At 46.1% G+C, this 24,296-nt stretch overlaps 1 protein-coding gene and 1 pseudogene across 1 annotated transcript; one reads left to right on the top strand and one right to left on the bottom strand.

Moving 5' to 3' along the window:
• The first annotated feature begins 8,624 nt into the window (after nt 1-8,624).
• On the top strand, nt 8,625-17,074 carry A3GALT2 (alpha 1,3-galactosyltransferase 2). Its single transcript, XM_006886572.1, has 5 exons — nt 8,625-8,650; nt 14,834-14,917; nt 15,120-15,209; nt 15,501-15,638; nt 16,387-17,074. Exons 1-5 carry the CDS (start codon nt 8,625-8,627, stop codon nt 17,072-17,074), a joined length of 1,026 nt encoding a protein of 341 aa, XP_006886634.1.
• A 5,423-nt stretch (nt 17,075-22,497) lies between these two features.
• LOC102876442 lies at nt 22,498-22,854 on the bottom strand (annotated as a pseudogene).
• Nucleotides 22,855-24,296: the final 1,442 nt, after the last annotated feature.

Below are 24,296 nucleotides of genomic sequence, written 5' to 3'. Positions count from 1 at the left end.
CTGGATCATTTAATATTCTGCCTAGAGCATCCTTGATTATAGCAACTCTACATTTGAATCCGTTCTTCAGTTCCTTGAGCTTAAGAAATGCTGAGCAAGTCCGGCCCTTTCGATTTTCCGACTCTAGCTCCTCACACATTTCATTGTAATATTTTGTTTTGTCATTCTGAGCTGCCTTTTGGAATACCACATTCCTCCTAATAAAGCCCAGTCTCCCGAATTATCCATTTTGAATATAGATTGAAAAGGTATTAGAGGCTCTAGGCTGTGGAGACAAGACACATCTCTGTTGCACTCCCTTCCTGATTTTGAACCATGTGGTGCTTCCCTGCTATGTTCTAAGGATTGCTTCCTGGTCAAAGTATAGGTTTCACATAAGCACAATCAAGTGTTCTAGGATGCCCATTTTCCTCAAGGTGAACCACAGTTTGGTACCCACAGAGTGAAATGCCTTTGCATAGCCAACAAAGACAGAGTGAAATGCCTTTGCATAGCCAACAAAGCACAAATGCACATTCCTCTGATACTCTTTCTACCAAGATCCATGTGACATTGACTATAATGTCTTTAGTGCTTCCTGTAGAGGATATGAGTTTGAGATTACTTAGCTAAGTATTATTTATTTAGATGAAAGACCCTAACCTAAAACTACTTCCTTAAATATAGGAGTTTTTTTCCTGTTTATACACATAATTCTCTAACTTTTTGTGATCATGACCCACAGTTGGCAGGGATCGGGGAGAGTATATATACACACACTGATAGGGAACACTGGTGGCTGATTAGTGCTGCACTGCAACCCGAAAGCACAGGGTTCAAATCGACCAGCTGTTCCTCAGGAGAAAGATGGGCAGTCAATCTCCTCCCAATGCAATTTACTGCCTCTGAAAACCCTCTGGAGGATGGCCTAGTAGGTAGAGAGTGTTAGGTCTTCATCCTGGATATAGGGCCAAGGACTTAAGGAAGAGACCAGAGAGCAGGAAAGAAAGCTTAAAGCAGATTTCTCCCCCCTAGAGTGTTTAAAAACATCTATGTAGAAAGGACTATGATTTATTGCAAAGAATCACTATGTAGTAAATCCCAAGGTAAGATAATTTTTAAAAACAAATTACAAGTTTACTGCTTAGGCCATGGAGCTCCCAGGCCATGTTCCTTGGCCTCAAAACGAGAGAACAAGGAAGTTGCACTTAGGGCGTATTTGGGAGGATTTTTATAGCAGGGTCTTTAGGGAGGGAAGGGAGGTACATGCCATTGTGGTTTATAGGTGGGTGAGGCCGTTCACTCCCTTTTGTTGATGTGTCCTGTTCTTTTAATTCTTTATTCTCTCCCTTGGCCTTGGTCTGGGCCTAACAAGGAGTTGTTCTGCCAACTCAAAGGGAGGTAGTTTGAGACCATCAATTGTATCAAGGGAAGAAGGTGGGTAATCTCCTCCCATGAAATTTAAAGCCTCTGAAAATCCCCCAGAGGTTCAGCTATGAGTGGGCTCTGACTTGAGAGCAAAGCCTTTGAGTGTTTTCAGGGTTTTTCAATATATGAAATTAATTTCACAGTACCTCTATTGGTCACAACATGGAAAATACTAGCTGGTATAAACTTTACAAAGCTGATCCGAATCCACTCTCTGATCTGGGCCTCGAGCCATCCTGGGTGACTGGTGTATACGTCTTATTTACTGAGGAGGCAAAGGGCTCCAAAAGGTGATGTGAACTGTCCAAGGTCACAAAGCAGCAACCAGGGCCCTTGAGAGCTGGCTGAGATTCTGCAGAACAGGGTTTCACCTGACGGTGAATGTCAAGCCCTGATTTCTGGTCATTGTCAGAACTGGAAGACACTGAGGAAGGGTGAAGGGCTCAAAGACCCCTGGGAGGGTGGAGGCATCAGCCCAAAACAGCCCAGAGCCTCTTCTACCCTGAGTTGGCCTTACTTGGATTCACTCTCTTCCAGGTGAATGGATGCAGAGGGGTTTCCAACCCCGGCCCCTCCCCTAAGTCCAGCTCACCCGGTCAGTCCCCGCCCCGAGCAAGTCTCTCCTGGGCTGTCCATCCTGCTTACCATTGTGGGTGTGGCTCCTGAGGCAGAGGGGCCGGAACTGTTTCTCCCCTGCCACCAGGAACAGGTCATTTCTCTCCTGGAATCTGAGCTGAGAGGGCTCCCGGCAGGCTATCCCATCAGTGCTGCTCTCATGGAGGGACTCCGGTGAGTGGGGACACCTTGATCAGGTGGAGGGATGAGGGGACAGGGATAGATAAGAGAAGATCGGTCTGGTGACCAAAAGTCATGAAGGAGTTACCAAGGCTGGTCCAATGCGCGGCGTCCGGCTGAGCCACAGGTCCTGGGAGAAGGCAGCTCTCTGACAGGAACAGTGCCTGAGAGGTAATGAGATGGTTGGGGGGACAGACAGTAGGATTGAGCATGGACGATCTGTCTCAAGAATGTTACAGATGGTGACACGCCAGGTCACCATCTGAAGTGACTTGCTTCCCTGAAGTCTGAAGCCCCATTAGCTATAAAGCAAAAACCATGGGTGCGTCCTTCCCATAAAGAAGGGCTCTGCCATTGGGAGTGACTGTCCAGGACAAAAAAGAAACCAAAACACTAAAAAAAAACTTCTTACAGATGGCTGATCTTTATTCTCTTCATGAACACAAGGCCAGTAGGGAGCAGGGCACTGAATGAGGCTTGACAGAACACCTTCTCCAAGTGGAGCGGCATGGAAAGGGTTCGTTTAAAAATATATGATCAAGGAAATGGGTCATAGTTCTCCACGAACTTGGGCACAGGGTTGGCCCTCAGCACTCACTCAGACCTGATAGTTTGAGGTCCCCTGGGCTGCTTGAGACCAGCTCTGCCTGGCCGCCCTGGCCCAGTGCCCACGATAAGCATCAGTTTTCTTTGTCTTGGACAGGAAGAGGCTAGCTAAGAGGGCCAGGAGGGCAGTGTGCGAAAGCAGAGAGAGCAGGGAGTCTGCTCCAACCTCCTGCTTCCCTCCAGCTTAGGTAGTACCTCCATCATGACCTCCTGGGCAGTTTTTGCCACCTGGGTGTACCGGGTCTGGCCAAGCCTCCTGGAACTGGAGCTATCCAGCTGCAGCCAGCCTTCTGAGAACCGGGCTTCAAGCTGAAGTTAAAGTGAGGAGACATGGTGGGGCTCCCTGAGATCTTAGTCCCCAATGGCTTTGGGAAAGGCTTCTTGCAAGAGGGCCACTGATGGGTGGAAAACACGAGGCATGCCTTGGAATGAGCCAAACTTGTGGGGAACAGGACACAAGTTTCAGGGGTGTGCCAGTGTCTGGTCATGTGTTGTTGCTGTTGTTCTGTGCCATCCAGTCGCCTGCAACTCATAGTGACCCTATGTACAACAGCTCTGAAATCTGCCCTGTCCTGAGCCAGTCTCACTGACTCTGACACACCAATCCCCCATTAAGCCAGTTACTGTATCAATCCATCTCAGCTGGGGTCCTCTTCTCCTGTGCTGACCCTTCGCCCTTCTAAGCATGATGTCCTTCTCCAAGGATCAGTCACTCCTGGCCACATGACCAAAGTATGTGAGGTGGAACTTCAAACTCCTAACTTCCAAAGAAAAACTTGGTTTCACCCTCTCCAACACAGACCTGTTTGTTCTCTTGGTGGTCCATAGTATGTTCAATACTCTTCTCCAACACAACTCAAACGCATCAGTTCTTCTATCATCTTTAGTCACTGTCCAGCTCTAATCCATAGCAAGTAATTGCAATGACCATAACCTGAATCAGGTGCACCTTAATCTCTACACTGACATCATTGCTTCTCAGTACTCTGGAGAGGTCCCAGAGAGCAGATTTTCCCAATGCAACTCCTCTTTTGATTTCCTGACTGCTGGTGCCAAGGGTGCTGTCTGGAGTGTCCAGGGTCTGATCACGTTGTTGTTGTTATGCGCCGTTGAGTCGCTTGCGACTCATAGCGACCCTATGTACAACAGCCCTAAACTCTGCTCTGTCCTGTGTCAATCGCACTCTAAGGAATCTCAATTGCTATATGTGTCCAACAGAACTAGGTCTAACTTTCAGCATCAGCCCTTATCAGCTGTGTGACCCCTTCTGAGTGACTAGCCTTCCCACATAAAGTGGAGATAATCAATAGTATCTACATGAAAGAATTGTGGCTAGATTTTAATGGGATAGGCATGTAAATATGTGGCAGAGTGGTTCTGTAAGTATTTATGTAAAAAAGATTGTACACTTGATCCTGAAGTAATTGATGTTTTAAGCAAAGGACTAACCATTTGGGGAAAAAAAATTATGAAGACAAAGAATCCATTCATTGCTATATTAGTTTACTGAATAATTTTTAATACTACGAATTATGAGGCAGCTTTGGAATTGAGCACTAAAATTACAAAGTCTAATAAAACATACTTCGTATCACATACTTTGAACACATCATCAGGAGAGACCAGTCTCTGGGGAAGAACATGCTGCTTGGTAAAGTAAATGGTTAATAAGTCCATCAACAAGATGCACTAACACAGCGGCTGTGAACATGGGCTCGAATGTAGCAATGGCTGTGCAGACAGCATGAGGCAGTGTTTTATCTTGTTGTACGCAGGGTCACTATGAGTTGGAACCAGCTCGATGGCAACAATAAAAACAGAAATTGCAGCAGGCTGGTAAGGGTGACAGTCATATATAAGACAGCTGGTACAGGCCACATGAGAGGTCCCAACATGGGGTCAGGCAGCACAGTGGGGAGGGTGGGGAAGGGAGACACCACAGGGACCTTCCCCAAGGACGACTCTGGGTAGTAAAGAATGAGGAGGCACCTGTGAGGTAGATGACAGAAAAAGACAATGTGGAGATGGAAAGAAGAAAGGCTTCCGGCACGGAGGAGACAGAAGTCACAGACCTGGAAGGGAGGGAGAAGGGGGTCCCACTCAGGTAACTTGGGCCAGTCACTGAGAACACAAAATGAAGATTATCACATTGGAAGAAATGCAAAGCATAGCCTGGAGAGGAGAATCTGAGGTCTCTGCAGAACACCAAGGCGGACACAGCTTTCAGTAGACACATGCCTATGGGAGCCCAGGGCCTGGCAAGGGGATGGGTGAGAGACAGACGTTGGTCAGAGTCAGTGACAGAGATGAGTCACATGATGAGCAAAGACACCCAGCGATCTGAACCTGAGGTCTATTAAGCAGGACCACACAGAGCGGCACAAGGCTGGGTACCGGGCTGCAGTGGCAAGCACTACTAAAAGGGCTGCAGCCTCAGTCCAGGATGTGAATCGGACCAAAGAGCACTGCTCCTTGACAAGTTATGGAGAGGTCTTTAAGAGAGGAAAGGTGTCTAACACATCTCTTAGAAGATCACCTATGAGGATGGAGTAAAGCACAAGCAGAGAGGAGGGTTGCTGAGTTCTGGTGGGAGGCGCTACAGAAGGTACTCAGGTGAGAGACACAGCAGCCAGAGTGGACTGGATGAAGGCTAGTGAGTGGACATGGGTATGCCCCAAAGGGGATGTCTGTGAACTTTGCTGGAGGACTGGATGTGGTCAGAGAGGGGAAGGAGTAAGTCAAGACAGGTCCTAGGCATCAAGTTTAAGAAATGAGGTTGCTGTTGTTGTTGGGTCCTGTCGAGTCAAGCTTGACTCATAGCGACCCAATGAGAAATGGGGTCGGTATCTGTAGACCTGGGGAGACTGCAGGTTTCAGAGAAAAACCAGAGTTCCTTTCTGACCATCTACGTTTGAAGTGCTCATGAGACATTCAAATGGTTAGTGTGGCACCACCAGCATCAGCAGGTGTCCTCTGTCACTAACTCTCATAAGGGCCAGCTCGGCGTCACCAGAGCCTCCGGGCGTCACTCCACACCTTCCAGGGTAGATGTGGACCCGGTGAAAAGTCAAATTTCCCTCCTCTCCTCCGACCTCAGCAGCCTTGTGAGTCATTTAAAGCCATGATGTCCAATATGGTGGACACCAAATGAGCTATTAAGCACCTGAAATGAGGCCAGTTTCAATCAAAACATGTTCTGATGTGTTTTGCAGGTTTAGCATAAACCAAGAATGTAAAATATGTCATTAAGACTTTTGATAGTGATTCCATGTTAAAATTGTACTTGGATATATTGGGTCAAATAAAAATATTCAAAATAATTCTATTTTTTCCCCCTTTTGTTAATGTTGTTGTTGTTGTTGTTGTTATTATGTGCCATCGAGTCACTTGCGACTCACAGCGACCCTATGTACAAGAGCCCTAAACGCCATTCTATTCTGTGCTAACCTCGCCATCTCAAACATACTCATTCCCACTACCCCAGTCACAGAATCAATCCATCTCATCAAAGGTCTTCCCTCCTGCGCTGTCCCTCTGCTCTCCCAAACATGATGTCCCTCTCCAAGGACCAGTCCCTCCTTGCAACATGCCCAAAGTATGTCAGACAAAGCTTCAGAATCCTTGACTCCAGGGAACATTCCGGCTTCACCCTCTCCAGGACAAATCTGTTTGTTCTCCTAGCAGTCCATGGTATATTCAACACTCTTCTCCAGAGCCACAACTCAAAGGCATCAATTCTCTTTCTATCATCCCTAGTCACTGTCCAACTCTCTGATGCATAGCACGTAATTGCAAAGACTATAGCCTGGTTGAGGCACACCTTAGTCTCCAGACTGATGTCGCTGCTCTTCAGTACTCTTGAGAGGTCCCTCACAGCTGACTTTCCCAATGCAATTCGTCTCCTGATTTCCTGGTTGCTGTTACCAAGAGTTGACTGTGGAGCCAAGTAAACGAAAACTGTTAGCTATCTCAATCTTTTCACCATCCATACTGATGCTGCCAATTGGCCCAGTGGTGAGAATCTTTGTTTACTTGATGCTGACCTTCAATCCATATTGAAGACTGCAGTCCTTGACCTTCTGCAGCAAGCGCTTAAGGTACTCCTCAGTTTCAGCAAGGTTGTGTCATCCACATAACGCAGGTTGTTGACGATTCTTCCATCAATCCTGATGCCACATTCTTCTTCCTACAGCCCAGCGTCTCGGATGATCTGTTCTGCATACAGATTGAAAAGGTATGGAGACAAAATACATCCCTGATGGACCCCCCCTTCTTTATTTTGAACCATGTAGTATCTCCTTGCTCTGTTCTGACAACTGCTTCTTGATCCAAGTATAGGTTTTGCATTGGTTTTCACAATCAAATGTTCTGAGATTCCCATTCTTCTCAGAGTCAGTCACAGCTTGTTGTGATCCACACAGTCAAAAGCCTTTGCGTAGTCAGGTACAGATAGACATTCTTCTGGTATTCTCTGCTTTCTGCTAAGATCCACCTAATATTAGCTATAATATCCCTAGTACCACGACCTCTTCTAAATCCGTTGTTTGTTTGTTAATATGGTTACTAAAAATGTAAAGTTACACATGTAGCCCGCTTATATTACTATTGAAAGATGTCCTAGATCTCTCCCTACATATATGTGGGAGAACAAAGATCACATGTCTGCAAATGCACAGGTGTCAGGTCATTCCTTCCACACAGAGCAGCTTCTTCCTTTTTCAAGGGTCTTCACTTTCTAAGGTTGTTAGAACAGAAACCCCTCCAACTGGTGACTTTAAAGAAAACGAATTTGTTTTTCATAGTCAGAAGGCCAGAGTTCTAAATGCAGGGCATGGATCTAGACAAAGGTGTTCTCTCAGCTCTTTCAGCCTCTGGGGCCCCAGAATCTCTCAGGTCCCCAGTGATCCTCATGCAACACCCACACCCGCATTTGGTGCACACTTCTGCATCTAATCTGCTCTTTTGCAACTCAAAAGTGATTAGATTCAGGACACACCCTACACTGATAAAGTTCATTAATCTATAACAACAGAAAAAACACAAACCTGTTTCCAAATAAGATTACACCCTGAAATACAGAGAGGAGGGCAGAGTCTCTGAATGGCACACATGGTTAAGCCCTCAACTACAGGTGACTTATGACTCTAACAGTCCCTACAAACATCTTTTAATTGTTAGTAACATATACAATGCTGCAGCAGGTGCTCAAAGACCAACTTTATAGACAATGATAATAAAAGTCAATAATAATGAAAATTTTAAAAGGTAATTCAAGTGACATCAGAACTACCTCACAACAAAGTCATCTGACTAGGCCAAAAGACGTGTAGGACCATCTGCACTGCTGAAAGACTGCTGTTCATTTTCCATAGAAGGAAGTCTGGTGACTTTCCGATTACTAACTGCCTTGAACACTTTACAGAGAACAGAGCTATTCTGCCACCCTTGGTGCCAAAAAGTCAGAATCAACTAGTTTTTTTTTGTCTGTTCACCGTGGTTGGTGGGTGCTGCAGAGCTGACTCCCATGCACAGTGACCGTATGTACCACGGAATGCCGTGCAGCCTGGGACTCTGCTGCCCCCACAGTCCCTGCTGTGTTTGCACTCACTGGGGCAGCCACTGTTTGACAACCCACCTCGCTGAGATTCTGCAGCATTTTTGCTGACTCTCTTATCTCTAGTGGCATAGGAGGTAATGTGTTGGCTTGCTAACCAAAAGGTCGGTGGTTCAAGTCCACCAGTGACTCCATGGGAGAAAGATGGGCAGTGTCCCCTCCCCTAAAGATTTACAGCTCCAAAATCAAGAGGAAGGGCGATATGAGTCAGGGCGGACTTGACAGCAGGTGGGTGAGACTGGTCTATCTACCATATCAAGGGGCATCTGATTCATGCCATAGTCTTTGATTACTTCCTATGCATCTGAGAGCTGGACAACAAATAAGGATGACAGAAAAAGAATTGATGCCTTTGAGCTATGGTTGGAGAAGAGCACTGAACATCCCATGGCGGCCAAGAGAACAAACAGATATGTCTTGGAGAGGGGCAGCAGGAGTGCTCTTTGGAGGCAGGTCTTTTGGAGGCCTCACGTACTTTGGACATGTTGCTAGGAGGGGCTTCGTTGGAGGACATGATGCTGGGAAGGGTGGAGGGTTGGTGAAGGAGAGGAAGACTCTCAACCAGGTGGATTGATACTGTGACTACTGCCATGGGCTCTTGTGTGTCAAGAAGTGTGGGGATAGCACAGGATGGAGGAAGTTCGGATCTTTTGTTCATGAGGTCACTATGAGTCAACTATGACTCACACATATGAGTCGCTATGTACTCAACTTGTTGGCATCTAACAACAACAACTAACAACATTAGCAAACATGATGTCCTTCTCCAGGGACTGGTCCCTCCTGATTGCTGTGTACCATCGAGTCAGAAATCACCCACGGCTGACCCTCCAGCAGGTTTTCAGAGGCAGGAAATCACACAGGAGGAAATGCCCACCTTTCTCCCACAGAGGCACTGGTAGACTTGAAATGTACACCTTTGGGACTGCAGCACAATTCCAGTCCCTCCTGGTAACTTATTCAAAGTATGTGAGTGACAGTCTCACTGTCCTTACTTCTAAGGAGCATTCTGGCAGTACTTTTTCCAAGACAGATCTGTTCATTCATCTGCAAGTCCAATATTCTTCACCAAAACATCATTCAAATGCCTAAACTCTTCCTCACCCGTAGGCCGCTGTTGTGTACCATCAAGGCAAGAGTTGGAACTGACCCATAACTGATCCTCTGGCAGGTTTTCAGAGGAAGTATATCACATGGGAGCTGACTGCCCATCTTTCTCCCACAGAGCAGCTGGTGGATTCAAACCATGTACCTTTGCGTTGGCAGCACAATTCCTTGCCACTAAACCACCAGAGCTCCCAAGGAAAATGTAACAACTAGGGTCAGTTGTGTATTAGTCCTCAAAGCGACATCTTTGCTTTTCAACACTTCTAGTCTTCTGCAGCAAATGTGCCCACAAGAATATGCTATTATTTTAACTGCTGCTTCCATGGGCACTGACTGTGGATCTAAGCAAAATGGAAATACTTGACAGCTTAGACCTTTTCTGTTTACCATAATTCCACTTGCGAGGATTTTTGGTGTCTTGATGGTAAGGTATAATCAATCCACTGAAGTCTTTATCTTCATCAGTAAGTGCAAGCAGGGATCTACTGCCTGCATATAGCCGGTTGTGAGTGGGTCTTCCTCCAATCTTGATGGTCTTTTTCACATATACAGACCAGTTTCCTTGATTATCACTAAGCATACAGACTGATTTAAGTATGGTAAAAGGATTCAGCCCTAATCACTCCTATCCTGACGTTACACCATGCAGCATCCCCTTGTTCCATTCCAATAACTGCCTCGTGGTCATTCTACAGGTTCCACATGGTTTACAGGAATTTCAACACATATGCTGAGGAAACACAATTCAGCCTATAATAGCATGATACATTAGAGCCATTCTTCCCAGAGATTATATATAAACCTACCTCATTTTTGTCACTGTTGTTGTTATGTGCCATCAAGTTGCCTGCAATTCAGAATGACCATATGTACAATAGCTCTGAAGCCTGCCCTGTTATGAGCCTGTCTCACTGACTGCAATACAGCTTTCCCCGTTGCCCTAGTCACTGTATCAATCCATCTCATGCAGGGTCTTCCACTCCTGTGCTGTCCCTCCACCTTTCTGTGCATGATGTCCTTCTCAAAGGATCGGTCCCTCCTGGCCAGGTGCCCAAAGTACTTGAGAAAGAGCTTTGGTACCATTGCTTTTAGTCACTCTGTCAGTCCACCTGGCTGAGGGTCTTTCTCTCCTTGGTGGTTCATTCACCTTTCCAAGTATGATATCCCTCTCCAAGGAATAACCTCGCATGCCCAAAGAATGTGAGAAGCAGCTTTATCACCTTTGCCTCCAATGAGCTCTCTGGCTGAGTTGTCTCTTTGGTCCATGGTACCAAAAGAACACAGAGATACGCCCTGGAGACAACTCAGCCAGAGAGCTCATTGGAGGCAAAGGTGATAAAGCTGCTTCTCACATTCTTTGGGCATGTGAGGTTATTCCTTGGAGAGGGATATCATACTTGGAAAGGTGAATGACCCACCAAGGAGAGAAAGACCCTCAGCCAGGTGGACTGACAGAGTGACTAAAAGCAATGGGCTTGAGGATATCAGAGACTGTGAGGACGGCACAAGACAGGACAGGGTTCAGATCTCATAGGGCTGCTATGAGTGACAGCTCAGATGGCATCTAACACCACTACCACCTAATCATGTACTCTGCTGTTTTCTCTTCATAGACCTCGTTCCAACCACTGCCTTCTGTGCCTTGCTAACATTTAATTATTCAGATCCTAGCTTAGAAGTCACCTCCTCTAAGAAGTTTTCCTGACTTCCTCCTCATTTACCAAGGTTCTGATTTCCTCTTACAATATCTTGTGTTTACACTAGTCACAACATTCACTGAGCTGTGTTTTAGTCACCTGTTGGCCATCTGAAATCTGACTGCCTCTCCCTCTCAAAACACACAATCAGAGTTTCATGACTTTACTTCCTGAAGGCAAAGTATGTATCCCATTTCTCTAAACACAGAGCCTGATATTGAGTTTGCACCAAGTACATGTTAATGCACAAATTAACAGAGACTGGCAAACATCATAGTATATAATATCCATGCTGAAGTTTATCTCCTTTCAACAGATTTCCAGAAGCAGAAGTTACAGGATCAAAAGCAATGAATATTAAAAGCTTTCAAATGCTATTAACTAAAATCACTTTCCAAAAAGGCTCTAGTGATTTATACTCCCAGTAGCAAGCATTTGAGTACCTGACTACTGCATTCTTACAGCGTGGTCATTTCCATTTATGGGGGACAGGGGTAAAGTGCTCATTTTATAGGCAAAACATACCACCTTGCTCTAATTTGCATGTCTTTGATTACTAGTGAGGGCAAATGCTTTTCCATATGTCTGTCTATATACAGATGGCTTTGGGATGGCCATGCTATGTTAAAATTGTTACGGCTGACTCGCTTTTAATCAGATGACTCTGGTGGCCAAGCAGGGGGTGACTTGCAGGGAAGGCTGGAGCTGCTGCAATGGTCCTGATGAAAGATAAGCCATGAGCACAGCAGGGCAGCAAGGGGTGAGACCAAGGAGGCCAATTCAACACATCCCTGAAATGGCAGGAGGTGGAGGCAGGTGTGATTAGGGTGCAGTCAGGCTTCTGACCAATCAAACAGATGGAGGTGTCTGTGCCGAGGTGGTGCGTACACTCATACACGTGAACAAACAATCACAAGACTATTCTCAGAGCCATTTACTAGATGTACTTGCAAGAAACAGCTCAACAGAGTGGAGGTAGGCATAGGGCTCCAGGAAAAGCAAGGCAAAGTGGGTCCAATGCAGGCTGGCTGCTTGAAGCAGACCAGAGAGAGCAGCTCTTGGATTTGTAAGCAGGGAATGAGGCCCAGGGAATGATGAAAATCTGTTTAAAAGAATGGTGATTATCGCCATCAACAGCGACAATGACTAACATGCACAGTGCTATCCATGTGGCCTTATTCCAAGGACTTAGCATGTCTTAATTGTATGTCCACAACAATGCTTCAAGGACAATGTCTTAGTTAGCCAGTGCTGCTAGAAGAGAGATTCCACAAGAGGGGAGCTTTAACAAATAAAAAATGATTTTTCCAAGGTTTAAAAGGCTGTAAGTCCAAACTCAAGACTGCCGGCTCGAGAGGAGGATCATTTTGCTCGCTCTGGGGAAAGGTCTTTGCTTCTTCTCCACTTCCTTGGTGCTTCAAGCAGCATTTATATTCCTCCATCTCTGCTGGCTCCTCTGTCCTCATCTGCTCTTTTCAAATCTCCATGAAGATTGGCTTACATCTTTGTTGTTGTTATGTGCCATCAAGTCGCCTGCAAGTGATAGCGGCCCTATGTACAGCAGCTCTGAAGCCTGCCCTGTCCTGAGCCAGGCTCACTGACTCTGACACATCTACCCCCATTGCCTTATGCCTTGAAGTTGTGCTGGAGAAGAGTCTTAAACATTCCATGGATCGCCAAGAACACAAGTAAATCTGTCTTGGAGAGGGGGAAGCCAAGTTTCTCCTTGGAGGTTAGGATTCTGAAGCTCTGTCTCACATACTTTTGGCATGTGGCCAGGATAGACTGATCCTTAGAGAAGGATATCATGCTCGGAAGGGTGGAAGGACAGTGCAGGAGAGGAAGACCTGGATGAGATGGATTGGTAAGAGTACCTGGGCTTATACCCTTGCTACTAACATAACAACAACAACAACCAAAAGAACCCCTCATTGCAATCCCAGAGGTGTGTGGTTCGAATCCACCAGGTGCTCTGCCGGAGAAGGAGGAACCAATCAGATCCAATTTGACAGTACACACACATACACACTTCCAAAAAAAGAAAAAGAACCCCTCATTCCCAAAGGAAATTATAACCACAAGATTGGGATTTTATAGCACATAATTAGGTGAACACAATTCAATCTGTAACAGAAGGTATTCTTATTCTCCCCATTTCACATACAAGGGGGTTCATAACCTCGCCCAAGTCAGAAAATAGAGATACTGGGCTCCAAATCCAGGGATCTGGCTCTGGGATCCATGTTTTTCATCATTAAGGTTCTCTGCACTCTAAGGATGTAAGAGCAAGGGATAAGGAAGAGCAGAATGAATTTCCAGGAGGAGCTTAATCCCAACATTCTGGATCCTACCTGGAAAACCACCAGCCATGGACAAATTCCAAAGTCCATGTCCTCTAAGATGGGCCACTGAGCTCTTCTGGAGGATTTCACCTGGCCTGGTGACTGGAACCATCAGAGACATGTGGGCTCTGGCCACAATCAGCCCTCAACGCAGCCCAGCCACTCAGCTCTAAGTCTCAGACAGCTCTCAACTCCCAGCCACCAAGTCAGTAAATCCCCGCATCCTCTCCAGACCAAGGTCATCTCATCCTCTCCTTAGACTAAGCATCTCAACTCCCCATGTTACTGCTCTAAGTTCATGCTATGTCATTCCAAGTAGAGCTGCAAGGAAAACTAAGGATTAGCAATTAAAATATTTATGAGAAAGGGTCCAGTTAGGTAAATTATCTGATTAGCTCCAACCATTTACATATTAGCCTACTGCTGCTGAGTCAATTCCAACCCCAACAGGGTTTCTGAGGCTCTAATTCTTTATGGGAGGAGATTGCCGCATGGCAGCCAGTGGACTGAAACTTCCAACCCTTTTGTTAACAGCCAGATACTTTACACACTACACCACTAGAGTTCCTGAGTTGTGTAAGTCATATATTAGGTAGTTAGAAAAAGAAGTTAGAAAGCTTTTAAAGCCATTTAAGCGGTTGATGTCATTGTTAGGTATCATCAAGTCAGAACTGACTCATAGCTGACTCTCCAGCAGATTTTCAGAGCCAGTAAATTGCATGGGAGGAGACTGCCCATCTTCCTGCAGGGCAGCTGGTGGAACCATGGTCCTTTGGGTTTGCAGCCCAACTTCTAAGCACATCAGAGCTCACTGCTGAGATAGAATAACTTTGAAGATGTAGTGCTCGGCGATGGCATCCATATGTTGGCTGTACTACCATTTAAGGGAGGAGAGAACGGGGGAGGAACAGAGTGTATATATGCATGTGTACTTGCTGTCACGCATATATAATTTGCCTGTGTCTACATAGATTTTCTCTGAAAGGCTACACAAGAAACTGGTTACACCTCCATGCAAAGGAACTGGAGAGCTGCAAATAGGACAGATTCCTCCCTGCATACTTCTTTTTGCTTCCTTGACTGTCTATGCTGTGTGAATAGAAGATATTGTTATTCAGCAAGGCAAATAACAGGAAATGTTAAAATTAGATAAATAAGAGAATGTGTATGTGTGTGTGTGTTGTGGTGTGTGTGTGGTGGGGTGTGTGTGTGTGTGTGAGAGAGAGAGAGAGAAATATTGAGTTGTTGATCACTCCTTCCCCTAGGACCTGGAAAAGAATCTTCTGGTTGCTGATCCTATTTGCACTTGGCGTCCTAGGCCTGTTTCTGTGTGGGTTTCCTGTAGTCAGGTACAACTTCCCTCCCCATGCATTAGGTGGGACCACCAGGATGGGGATTGAGACCCTAGAGATCTAACTGCTAAGGCATCACAGAGGGATGGAGGAGGTGGACATCTCAGCCCTGCACAGTGGTCTTTGTGAGCTCCCTCTCCTTGTAAGGAGCAGGAAGGGTTCTGAGGCAGACTGGCTCACTGCAGCCCCCACCCCACAGGCATATAGAGATCTTCATCCCCATGGGCATCTGCCCTTCGGCCAAAATGCACCTGATGAGTGACAACTTCACCGGTCTCCTGTATCCCTGGTAAGGAGTCATCACCCCTGTAGCCCCAAAATGCCCACCTACCCTGCACAATGATGCCTCAGTGTCCCTGCGTATCTGATATGCCTCCACCTGGCAGGGCCAACCCTCAGTCTGCCAGCCTCAGCAGCCCCTTCAGGCCACACCTCTCCCTGCCCTGTAGTCCTGTATCAATTCTGTGCAGGGCTGCTCAGGCAGGGACTGGTCTCATTCATCTGTGGGTTCCTGGGAGGTGGCAGTGAGCACGCACCAAGTGGGAAGATGGATAAACTGGACTCCCCACTCCTCGGCCAGGGCCCGCACTGAAGTTCTGACATGCACTTCCTGGGGAGCCCCAATTATTTGGGATGGTACCTTTGACCCAGATGTGGCCCAGCAAAAGACTGGACAGCAGAACCTCACCATTGGGCTAACTGTCTTTGCTGTAGGCAGGTAAGGCCTGGGGAAGAGACTGCTAGCCAGGCGGGGAGTGGGGTGGGAGCATTCATGGGATATAAGAGGCGGGACACTGTTCCCCTCTGCTACAGGATCCCAAGGTGAAGCAGGAAGCAAAGACAGCACATTCTGTCCCGGTCTCCCAGAATGAAGTCAGGACTATTCCCCTAGGGCTTCTTCTAGGGCATAATTATTCCTGATGGACTGGGGGATCCACCTGGGTAAAGTGAAAGGAGACAGAGGAAGAGTGATGAATACTGAGAAAGTGGCAGGGTCAGCAGATCAGAGGACTCAAAGAGGTAGGAATATCCAGGGGAAATTAACGGGGAAGAACGGAGGGTGCTCACAGGACAGGATGGGTGAGGGTAAAATTTTGGAGGTAGAACAACCAAGTAGAAGGAACTGCCATGGAAGCAATTAAGTAAAGAAAGAGAAATGCTTCTGTCTAGGAGTAAGCAAAGAAGTGAGAGACTTTACCTTTCCTAGCTGAATAACTTTTCCTAGGATTGTCCCTCCTCGTAACATGCATAATCTCTATGGGCCAGGAATGGCAACTTGCAGCCATCTTTAACTTGTCAAGCCAAAGCGGAAAGATTTTACAGAGTCTGAGCTAGTAGGATTACAAGGACTGGGTTCATGGCAAACGGGTACAGACACAAATTGAGGGTGGGGGAGAAAAGGTCGCAGGAAGGTGTGTTCAGGCTGACTCTGGTTCACCCTTCCTCTTCCAACACCCCATGGGCAGGTATCTGGAGAAGTACCTGGCACACTTCCTGGAGACCGCAGAGCAGCACTTCATGGTGGGTCACCATGTCGTGTACTACGTGTTTACGGACCTCCCAGCCGCCGTACCGCACGTGGTGCTGGGCCAGGGCCGGAGTCTGCGCGTGGAGCACGTGGCCCGCGAGCGGCGCTGGCAGGACGTGTCCATGGAGCGCATGCGCACGCTCTCGGAGGCGCTGAGCGGCTGGCTGGGCCGTGAGGTGCAGTTCCTCTTCTGCATGGACGTGGACCAGCACTTCAGCGGCGCCTTCGGACCTGAGGCGCTGGCCGATTCGGTGGCCCAGCTGCATGCCTGGCACTACCACTGGCCGCGGTGGCTGCTGCCCTTTGAGCGCAGCGCTCGCTCTGCCGCTGTGCTGGGACCTGGCGAGGGCGACTTCTACTACCACGCAGCCGTGTTCGGGGGCAGCGTGGCGGCGCTGCGCAGGCTGACGGCGCATTGCGCGCAGGCCATCCAGCAGGACCGCGAGCGCGGTGTCGAGGCGAAGTGGCACGACGAGAGCCACCTCAACAAGTTCTTCTGGCTGCATAAACCCGCCAAGGTGCTGTCACCTGAGTTCTGCTGGAGCCCGGAAATAGGCGCGCGTACTGAGATCCACCACCCACGCCTCCTCTGGGCGCCCAAGGAGTACAACGTGGTGCGCACCTAAGGACCCCAACCAGGGCTTGGCCTCAGCGCGACACTGGCGCTCCGCATCTCTGGGACTTAGCCAGTCTGAGACAGGCCTTGCTAACTAGGTCGTTTTTTGACCTCTGGACTATGTGGAGTGGGAGTAACAGGAAAGGGAAACCCACAAGCCAGCAGGAAACCATTCAGAAAGCAGCATGACGTTAGGGATGGGAAGAACAGATTGGATGAAGAGAGTCACACTGGTAAAAAAAGCAGGGAGAGACATGTCTTGGCCTTAGTTGTTCTGTGTTGTAAGGTCGACTTCAACTCATAGCGACCTTATGAAGAACTGCTCCAAACTATGCCCTACTCAGAGCCAATGTCCATCTTTATAACTTGGTCAGAAAGAAGGATCCGCTTCGCCTTCCCTGCCCTTTAGCCTCTACCTCCCTTTCACCTCTCATCTGAAGGGATGTTTTAGCTACAGTTTTTGGATAGAAAGACTTAGACAAAGAGGAATCAGAACTGCCTAAGGACACAGAGACTGTAACTGTGACTCAGTCTGTGTTCTCAGCATGGGGAGCCTGGACTGACAATACAAGCAGAACTGAGCTGCCTCTGGGTATGAGCTGCAGATTGAGAATGGGAAATAACTGGGGTGATGATTTAGCCCCTTTGTTTCCACTGCCTGTGAGTTAAAGAGTTTGTATGAATTTCACTAATAAGGCCCTAAGGTCACCATCAGTCAGAGCTGACACAAAAACAATAAAAATAATTTATTGCAATATTGTCCTAATGATCCTTTCTCCTAGAGGCTTAAAATCCATAAAAATGACGCTCTTTAGCCTCAGGGCTAGTAAAATTGGCCACAAGCTGGGCAGTATAAATTTTCTTCCCTGTGGCTCCTAGATACTTCACTATGTGGAAAAATAGGCTCAGCATGGAAGCTTGAAGGTCCCTAGGAAAGGTGGCTTCTTCCTTTGGATACAGCCAGGAGATAAGGAAAGCAGTCATGGAGAGCACCTAGTGGATTGTCTGATGATTGAGGAAATGGCCCTGTGAGGGTGGGCTTCCGCCCCCAGTCTCCTAGATCCTTCAGGTAGTGTTTGTGTTCTCATCACTCTTGCATGGCAGGTGTGTCCATGATCCAGCCTGGTTGATTGTGAAAACCCATTTTTGCAAGCAGATTCTGTTCGATCTCTGCCCTTTCTGCAGCCATTTAGAGTTCCCTCAGTGACTCAGCCTGAACTAGACTGACGAACCCAGAATGCCTTTAGATTCTGAATTAGAAATGAGGAGACGTGTGTGCTACAGAATGAGCAAGTGGCATATCCTGTCCTCTAGGGAATGGCTACAGATAGAGAATGGGAAATTTCAATCCAGGGGGAAATGGCCTTCAAGTTACTCTTAAATACTCTCACTGAGCAAACCCCATGTGACACTGAATAATTTAGTTTGGTCTGGTAAGATCTAGACATGAATGGGTATCTAACTTTGTAATTGTGGGCAAAGTTCCTTATTTCCACTGGCCTTCATCAGTGTGCCAAAGCAGTCATTTCCTTTTTTAAAAGGAATAAATAGAATGATGAGTTTCCAGGTCCTGAATTAGGGCAGCCTGTTGTTAGGTACTGTTGAGTCAGTGAGTCAGATTTGAATCACAGTTATCCTACAAATAATGGATCTGAACCTTGCCCTATCCTGTGGAATCATCAGCTCTGATATACTTGAGTCCAATGTTGCAATCTCCGTGCCAATCCATTTCATTGAGGCTCTTTCTCTCTTTAGCTGACGTTCTACCTTTCCAAGCATAATGCCTCTTTCCAACGATTGGCCCCTCCTAACAACATGCCTTAAATATGTAATAAAAAAATTTGCCATCCTTGCCTCCAAGGAGCACCCTGGTCGCATTTTATCCACAACAGATTTGTTTGTTATTTTGGCAGTCCACAGGATATTCTGTACTCTTCGCCAATACCACAATTCAAAGGCATTGGTTTTCTGTCCTGCTTGTTCATTGCAGTTGCATAGGAAGCAATTAAAGGTATCATGGCTTGGTTCAGGGACTCCTAGTCTTTAAACTGACATCATTGCTCCTTAACACATTGGAGAGGTCCTAGATAGCAGCCTAGAGCTCAAGATAACCCAGTGGAGCTCAGTTCTATACTCTGTGACTCACTGGATTTCTAGGTCAGAGTTTACTCAGTGCCTGTGGGTTTGTGCTTGTTTCTTTTTATCCAGGGAGTTGAAAGATCTAAGTGAAGAGCTGAGGCTTAAGCAGAAATCTAAGAGGTAATTATTTCTGTAGACTGTCCTTGTTAGATGCCATTGCATTAACAACCCTATGATCAACAGATAGGAACTTTGTTTTGTCCTTTCCCACCCTCATGATCCCATACTCAAGCCCATTGTTGCAGACACTGTGTCAATCCATCTTGTTGAGACTCTTCCTGTCTTTAGCTGACCTACTTTTCTAAGCATGTTGTATTCTTCCAAAGATTCATACCTTCTGCAACATGCCCAAAATATGTGACATGAAGTTTCACTATCCTTGCCTCTAATAATTACCCTGGTTGCAACCTCCTCGAAGATAGATTTGTTCTTTCAACAGCCCATGCGGTATTCAATACTCTTCTAAGGCATCAAATCTTTGGGCTTCCTTATTTATTCAACTGTTTTATGCCATGCATATGGAGAAAAATACGGCTCTGATCAGAAGTATCTGAGTCTTTAAATTGACATCCTGCTTTTTAGCACTTTGAAGACCCCTTGACGGTATATTTTCCCATGTAACATATCTTTTCATTGCTCAAGTCCCACTTCCATGGGCTTTAATTGTGGATTCAAGTAAAATGAAATCCTTGACAACTTTAGTCTTTTCTCCACCTGCCAAGATGTTAACCTATTTGTTCAGTGATAAGGATTTTTATCTTCTTGATGTTGATGTCATCTACATAACACAAGTTGTTGATGAGTCTTCCTCCATACTTGATACCACCTTTCTTCATACAGTCCAGCATCTCTAATTATTTGCTCAACATATACAGATTGAATAGCTAGGCAGAAAAAGGATAAACTCTGAAGCACACCTTTCCTGATTTTAAACCATGCAGTATCCCCTCGGTATGTTCAAATGACTACTTCTTGGTCCATATATAGTTTTCCTATGAGCAAAATTAAGTGTTCTAGAATATCCATTATTTACAATATTGTTGTTGGGTGCCATCAAGTCAGAACTGACTAATATCTGACCTGCCAGTGAGTTTTCAGAGGCTATAAATCTCATAACAGGAGACTGTCCATCTTTCTCCCATACAGCAGCTAGTGGATTCAAAACATATATATGCTTTTGATTGACAGCACAGGTCCTACCACTAAACCACTGGAGCTCTCCTTTCAATATTATCTATAATTTATCATGACCTCCACAGTCAAATGCCTTTGCATGGTCAATAATGACAAGTAAACACCTTTCTGGTATTATCTGTTTTTAGTGCCAAGATCCATCTGACATCTGCAATGATAGCCCTTGTTCCACTAGCCTCTTCAGATTGCAATTTGAATTTCTGGCAGTTCCTGATCAATGTACTTGCTTATCTGCTTTTGGATATTCTTCAAGATTTTACTCATATATGGCAGTGGTCAGAACAGAGCAAGGAAACACTGCATGGTTCAAAACTGGGAAGGGCATATGCCAGGGATGTGTCCTGTCTCCATACCTTTTCAACCTATATGCAGAACAGATTATCCCGGAGGCTGGGCTCTATGAGGAGAAATGTGGGGTCAAGACTGGTGAAAGATCTATCAAATCTGCGTTATGCAGATGACACAATACTGCTTGCTGAAACTGAGGAGGACCTGAAGTGTTTGCTGCAAAGGGTCAAGGACTGCAGCCTTCAATATGGATTGAGGCTCAATGTCAAGAAGACAAAGATTCTCACCACTGGACCAATTGGTAGCATTAGGATGGATGGTGAAGAGATTGAGATTGTTCACAGCCTTAGTCTGCTTGGCTCCACAGTCAACACTCTCGGCATCAGTAACCAGGAAATTAAAAGACGTATTGCCATGGGGAAAGTCTGCTGTTAGGGACCTCTCTAAAGTACTGAAGAGCAACGGTGTCTCTCTGGAGACTGAGGTGCATCTGATACAGGCCATGGTCTTTGCTATCACTTGTTATGCACCAGAGAGTCAGACAATGACTAAGGAGGATAGAAGAATTGATGCCTTTTGAACTGGGGTGCTGGAGAAGAGTATTGAGGGTACCATGGACTGCTAGGACAACAAACAGATTCATCCTGGAGAGGGTTAAATCAGGCAGCTCCTTGGAGGCAAGGATTCTGAGGCTCCGTCTAACATACTTTGGACATGTTGTAAGGAGAGACCGGTCCTTGGAGAGGGACATCGTGCTTGGTAGGATGGAGGGACAGCGCAGGAGGGGAAGGCCCTCTATGAGGTGGATTGATTCAGTGACTGGGGTAATCGGGATGGATGTATCGGAGACAGTGCAATTAGTATAGGACAGAGCAGAGTTTAGGGCTGTTGTACATAGGGTCGCTATGAGTCGCAAGCGACTTGACAGCACATAACAACAACAACAACAACATGATATTAATGACACACTATGGTATTATTATAATTTCTGCCTTCTCCTGGATCACCTTTTTCTTTTTTAATAAGTATAAATATGAATCCTTTCCAGTCAATTGATCTTCCAAATTTATTGGCATAGTGAGAATATCTTGGTCTCTTTTTGTTGAAACACCTAAGTTGGTAGTCCATCAATTCCTGGGGCCTTATTTTTTGCCAATGCCTTCAGTGCAGCTTGAACTTCTTCCTTCAATATAATTTATTATTGACCATCTATACTACTTCCTGAAATGGTTCAATAGCGACCAATTCTTTTTAGTACATTGACTCTTGTGTATTCTCCCCTTTCTTTTGATGCTTCCTGCATCATTATCTTGTCCATAGAATCCTTCAGTATTGCAACCTGAGGCTTGACTTTTTATTCAGTTGTTTCAGCTTGAGAAATGATGAACATGTTCATTCTTCCCTTTTGTTTTTCTAACTCTAGGTCTTTTTACGTTTCATTATAATACTTTGCTTTTTCTTCTTGACTGTTGACTGAAATCTCTATTCAGCTTCCTTATTTCATCATTTCTTCCTTGTGCTTTAGCTTCTCTACGTTGAAAAACAAATTTCAAAGTTTATTCTGATATCCACTTTGGTCTTTTCTCACTCTTTTTGTAATGACCTTTTGCTTTCTTCATGGATAATGTCCTTGACACCATTCCACAACTCATCTGGTCTTTGCCCATGGGAGTTCAATGAACCAAACCTTTTTTTTTTTTTTTTTAAGTAGAAAAAACCCACACAGGGACTTTATTATTCCCAGTATGGGACAGGTCTTCCAGGGGCAGCAGGAGGTGGCTGTGGGGCAGGGCTGTAGAGACGGGGGTGGCCCTACTTGCCAGTGATGAGGGGGTTCTTGAGGACCACGACGACCGAGTCCCCATGCAGGAGCATCTTAGAGATGTAGCGGTCCTTGTTGACGGGTTTGGACTTCTTCTTGCCCTTGCCACTCTTGGGGACCTCGGTCCACATCTCCTTCACGTTCTCCAGCACCATGTTGCAGTGCCTGTCGAAGGCCTTCACGCGGCCCAGGAGCTTCTTGTTGTTGTGACAGTTGATGAGCACTTGCGTGTTTTTCTTGACTGACTGCGTGAGCATGAAGTGTGGGCCCGTGTTAAACTCCTCCTCCTCTCACTTCTGCGGCTCCTCCGGGGTCATCTCACTCTTGGGCTTGTTGAGGAGGCTCATGGTGCCGGCTGTGGTCTCGAATCGCACCTGTTCCCTCCACGTTGCTTCTTCCTCTCAGAACCAAACCTCTTAAAGATAGTTTCTAAATAAACTCTTAGACTCCTGTAAACTTCAAAAAAGCAAGAGTGGCATCCACTTCCTAAACAACATGCCTCTGGAAACTCTATGAATTTTGAGAAACAATGATAGTTATAGAAAGGCTTCAGGCCTTTTGTTGATAGGGTCGCTATGAGTCATGCTCAACTCAATGGCAATCAACAACAAACTTCAAAATTTTCTTCATCTTCAATTTGAACCTGCATACTAGTAATTGATGATCTGTTCCATAGTTGGTCCCTAACTTTATTCTGGCTCATGATATTGAGCTTCTCCTCTGGCTCTTTCTACAGATGGAGTCTATGGAGTTGTTGTTGTTGCTGTGTACCATTCAGTTGAAACCGACCCGTAGATAATCCTCCAGTGTATTTTCAGAGGTAGTTAATTGCTTGGGAGGAGATTGCCCATCCTTCTCCTGTAGAGCAGCTGGTGGATTTAAACCACATCTTTCCGGGATTGCAGCACAGCTTCTTGCCACTGGACCCCTTATTACTTTAGTCCTTAGCAGTTACAACTGAAAATAACCTCCTAAAATGATGAGCCTTCATACTATTGCCAAATTTTGTAAAACATAGATGACAATTGTTTGTTGTTGTTGTTATGTGCTGTTGAGTCGCTTGCAACTCATAGTGACCCTATGTATAACAGCCCTGAACCCTGCTCTATCCCTTGCCAAGCTCACTGTCTCTGACACGCCTATCTCTATTACCCCAGTGATGGAATCAATCCATCTCATTGAGGGTCTTCCTCTCCTGTGCTGTCCCTCCACCCTCCCAAGCCTGATGGCTCTCTCCAAGGATTGGTCCCTCCTTGCAACGTATCCAAAGTATGTCAGACAGAGCTTCAGAATCCTTGCCTCCAAGGAACAGCCTGGCTTTAACCCTTTCCAGAATGAACCTATTTGTTTTCATACTCTTCTCCAGCACCAAAGCTCGAAGGCATCAACTCTCCTTCTATCATCCCTAGTCATTGTCCAGCTCTCTGAAGCATAGCAAGTAATGACAAAGACCATGGCCTGTATCAGGTGCACCTTAGTCTCCAGACTGACATCGTTGCTCCTCAGTACTTTGAAGAGGTTTCTGACAGCAGACTTTCCCATCACAATACATATTTTAATTTCCTGGCTGCTGGTACCAAGAGTGTTGATTGTAGAGCCAAGCAAACTAAAGCTGTCAACAATCTCAATCCCTTCGCCATCTATCATAATGCTGCCAATTGACCCAGTGGTGAGAATCTTTGTTTTCTTGACGCTGAGCTTCAATCCACATTGAAGGCTGCAATGCTTGACCTTCTGCAGCAAGACCTTCAGGTCCTCCTCAGTTTCAGCAAACAGGTTTGTGTCATCT

This window comes from Elephantulus edwardii, unplaced genomic scaffold (assembly GCF_000299155.1).
Source record: "Elephantulus edwardii isolate Elephantulus edwardi_28Jun2011 unplaced genomic scaffold, EleEdw1.0 scaffold00049, whole genome shotgun sequence".
Taxonomy (NCBI): Eukaryota; Metazoa; Chordata; class Mammalia; order Macroscelidea; family Macroscelididae; genus Elephantulus; species Elephantulus edwardii.
Note: the sequence above shows the minus strand (reverse complement) of the source record. Positions and strands in the feature narration are given on the sequence as shown.

What these genes read in the sequence shown, in the direction of transcription:
- A3GALT2 (XM_006886572.1), top strand. Translation starts at nt 8,625, where the DNA reads ATGAGTCAGGGCGGACTTGACAGCAG. An exon ending in CAGGGCGGACTTGACAGCAG is followed by an intron (nt 8,651 to 14,833) that starts GTGGGTGAGACT and finishes TCCTTCCCCTAG; the next exon opens with GACCTGGAAAAGAATCTTCT. An exon ending in ACCGGTCTCCTGTATCCCTG is followed by an intron (nt 15,210 to 15,500) that starts GTAAGGAGTCAT and finishes CTCCTCGGCCAG; the next exon opens with GGCCCGCACTGAAGTTCTGA.